The 2,348-nt window shown below is 51.0% G+C and overlaps 1 protein-coding gene across 1 annotated transcript; it reads left to right on the top strand.

The window, feature by feature from the left end:
* Positions 1-1,108: 1,108 nt before the first annotated feature.
* On the top strand, positions 1,109-1,642 carry LACBIDRAFT_302819 (uncharacterized protein; the record flags this gene model as incomplete). Its single annotated transcript, XM_001883741.1, has 1 exon — positions 1,109-1,642. The coding sequence occupies one exon, from the start codon at positions 1,109-1,111 to the stop codon at positions 1,640-1,642; it is 534 nt and encodes a 177-aa protein (XP_001883776.1).
* Between the last annotated feature and the right edge of the window lie 706 nt (positions 1,643-2,348).

The following is a 2,348-nucleotide window of genomic DNA, read 5'->3' as shown; positions in this document are numbered from 1 at the left end:
GACCGGAATGTCCCCGGATTGGCAAAAACGGAATGCAACCGGAATCCGGTTTGTTTGGCACAAGCCCATTGCCAAACAATTGTTTGTTTGGCAACGGCTTTCACGCTCATCCAAATACAACCCTCTTCTCTCCCACCACCACTAACCTCTCCTCCCACCAAGAGGTGTCAGATCCGGCGATGCTGGACGTCAGATCTGTCACAAGAGTTTGACAGCGGCCATTTCCGAGCTCCGGCATTTTAACGGCATTAGCAGTCGCATCAAACAAAATACAACTCCGCTAGACGTCCAAATGTAAGCTCGACGACGCGAATATTGAACGTTAAGTAAGTATTAGAATTTGGTATCTACAAATCAATAGAAAATGTCCATTTGTTGTTGATAAAAATGGGAATTGGGTGTTTCCAAAGCAAATGGTATTGCTACGGATGGATGTTGCATTGGTTGAGTGTGATTCCGAGGTCGTCGAGGAGAATCACTATGCAAATCACGAACTGTTGGTAAGCGATTCATGTGGCGAGCGTCGTGAGTTAATTGCGCGATGGCAGAATTACCGATGCGATCCTCAGGTATACCTAATCTTTCCTCCTCCTCCGGCAAAATAGAAATCTTGTCAGAAAACTTCTTGTAATCTCCTCGCCGTTCCCATGAAGCATGCCGTTCTTGAAGGTGTCTGTATATATTGTACTTCCAGTGAATTTCAGAACAGAAATCACATTTAATAGGTACGTTTGTGCAGGCTTTCTTTGCGGTCATCTTTGCGGCAACGTGAATCATGAAATTGTAGGCCTTTGAACATGTGGAGCGCGCTTTTCCACTTTGGATGGAGATGTTACACTTCCCGATAAGCTCATAACAGAGGCCGCAAAGTACTTGATTTGATTGTTGTGAAGGGGATCTGTCAGTGGGACTTGGAATATTTGACAAAGAATGTGAAGAGACACTATGTACAGTATCAGTGAGGCATGTTGTGTGAATGAGTGTTGGGAAGGACGCGTCTCGTTTAGGAGGCGCGACACGTCAAAGATAAATGAGGTGACTCTACATTACAATGAAATTCCTACGTCGCTGTTGCCGACTTGCCGAATTTTCCGGTTGTGCTACGGCTATGTGTAACCGGTGGCTGTACCCCCCCCCCCCCCACCCGTGGGACTCAACGTGTGTGATCGGTGAATCTGACACCTCTTGCCTCCCACCACCACCAACGTCCCCGCTCCTCGTAAACGCGCGCCCGCTACCCACCCACGCCACGTCACCACGGTCAGCTGTGGCCACCACCGCCCACAAACGTTGTCGACCGCCAACAACGACCACATCAACAACGCGGCAACGCCACGTCAGCAAGCAAACGAGCCCCGGCGAGGGACGAAAACGGACCACGAGGGACAACCACGACGACCATGACCACGCCCACGAACCACGACACGCCCCACGACGTCAACGGACGCCCACGTCAATGGACCACGACCACGTCAACGGACCACGACCACGCCAGCGGACGACGACCACGCCAGCGGACAACCACGTCAACGCACCACCACCTCAACGGACGACGACCACGCCAGCGGACGACCACGTCAACGCACCACCACCACGTCAATGGACGATGACCACGCCAACGGACACCCACGTCAACGCATGACGACGTGCCCCCGCCGATGGGAAACCAAGGTGCCACGTCGCTGTCAGCGATGTGGCAACCAAACGACGAACGACGACGACGACGTCGTCGTTCGTCGTTCACACAAAGGTGAGTCCCCTGACTCTCCTTCATCCTATCCCATCTCGCTAACAGCCACCACGACATCACACGACGACGACGAGTGCATTGTCCCTCCCCCTTCCCTGTCCCTCCCTTCCTTTTCCTGCCCCTCTTCCCTGTCCCTCCCCATTTCCATGTACTCCCATCCCCCTTCCCTGTCCCTCCCCATTTCCATGTACCCCCTTTTCCCTCCCCCCTTTCCTGTCTGTCCCTCCTAGTGTTCGCAAGTTCAGTTCAGTCCGGTTTTTTGCCCCCAAAACGCGCAACCATGGACCGCAACCGGTCTAGGACTGACCCAGATATTGAGGGAACCGAACCGAACCACCCAGGACCGGTCTTTTTCGGTCTATGGAGCTGGTTCAGACCGATCCAGACCGGTTTTTTTGCGTATAATTTATTATACCAATATAAACCATTTGTATCTTGACTATTATTACTCTGAAAAATAAACGGGTTATATGAAATAGTAAAGCATGTAAATACCCGTCATTCTACCAATTTTGAAGAGATTTAATGACGATTTGACATAGCTATGACTGAAACCGAATTACATCTCATAGAGACTCGGGTAAAATATGGATTTGGT

This window comes from Laccaria bicolor, genomic scaffold (assembly GCF_000143565.1).
Source record: "Laccaria bicolor S238N-H82 LACBIscaffold_22 genomic scaffold, whole genome shotgun sequence".
NCBI classification, from domain to species: Eukaryota; Fungi; Basidiomycota; class Agaricomycetes; order Agaricales; family Hydnangiaceae; genus Laccaria; species Laccaria bicolor.
The sequence above is the reverse complement of the archived record's forward strand: the minus strand, read 5'-3'. Positions and strand labels throughout refer to the sequence as shown.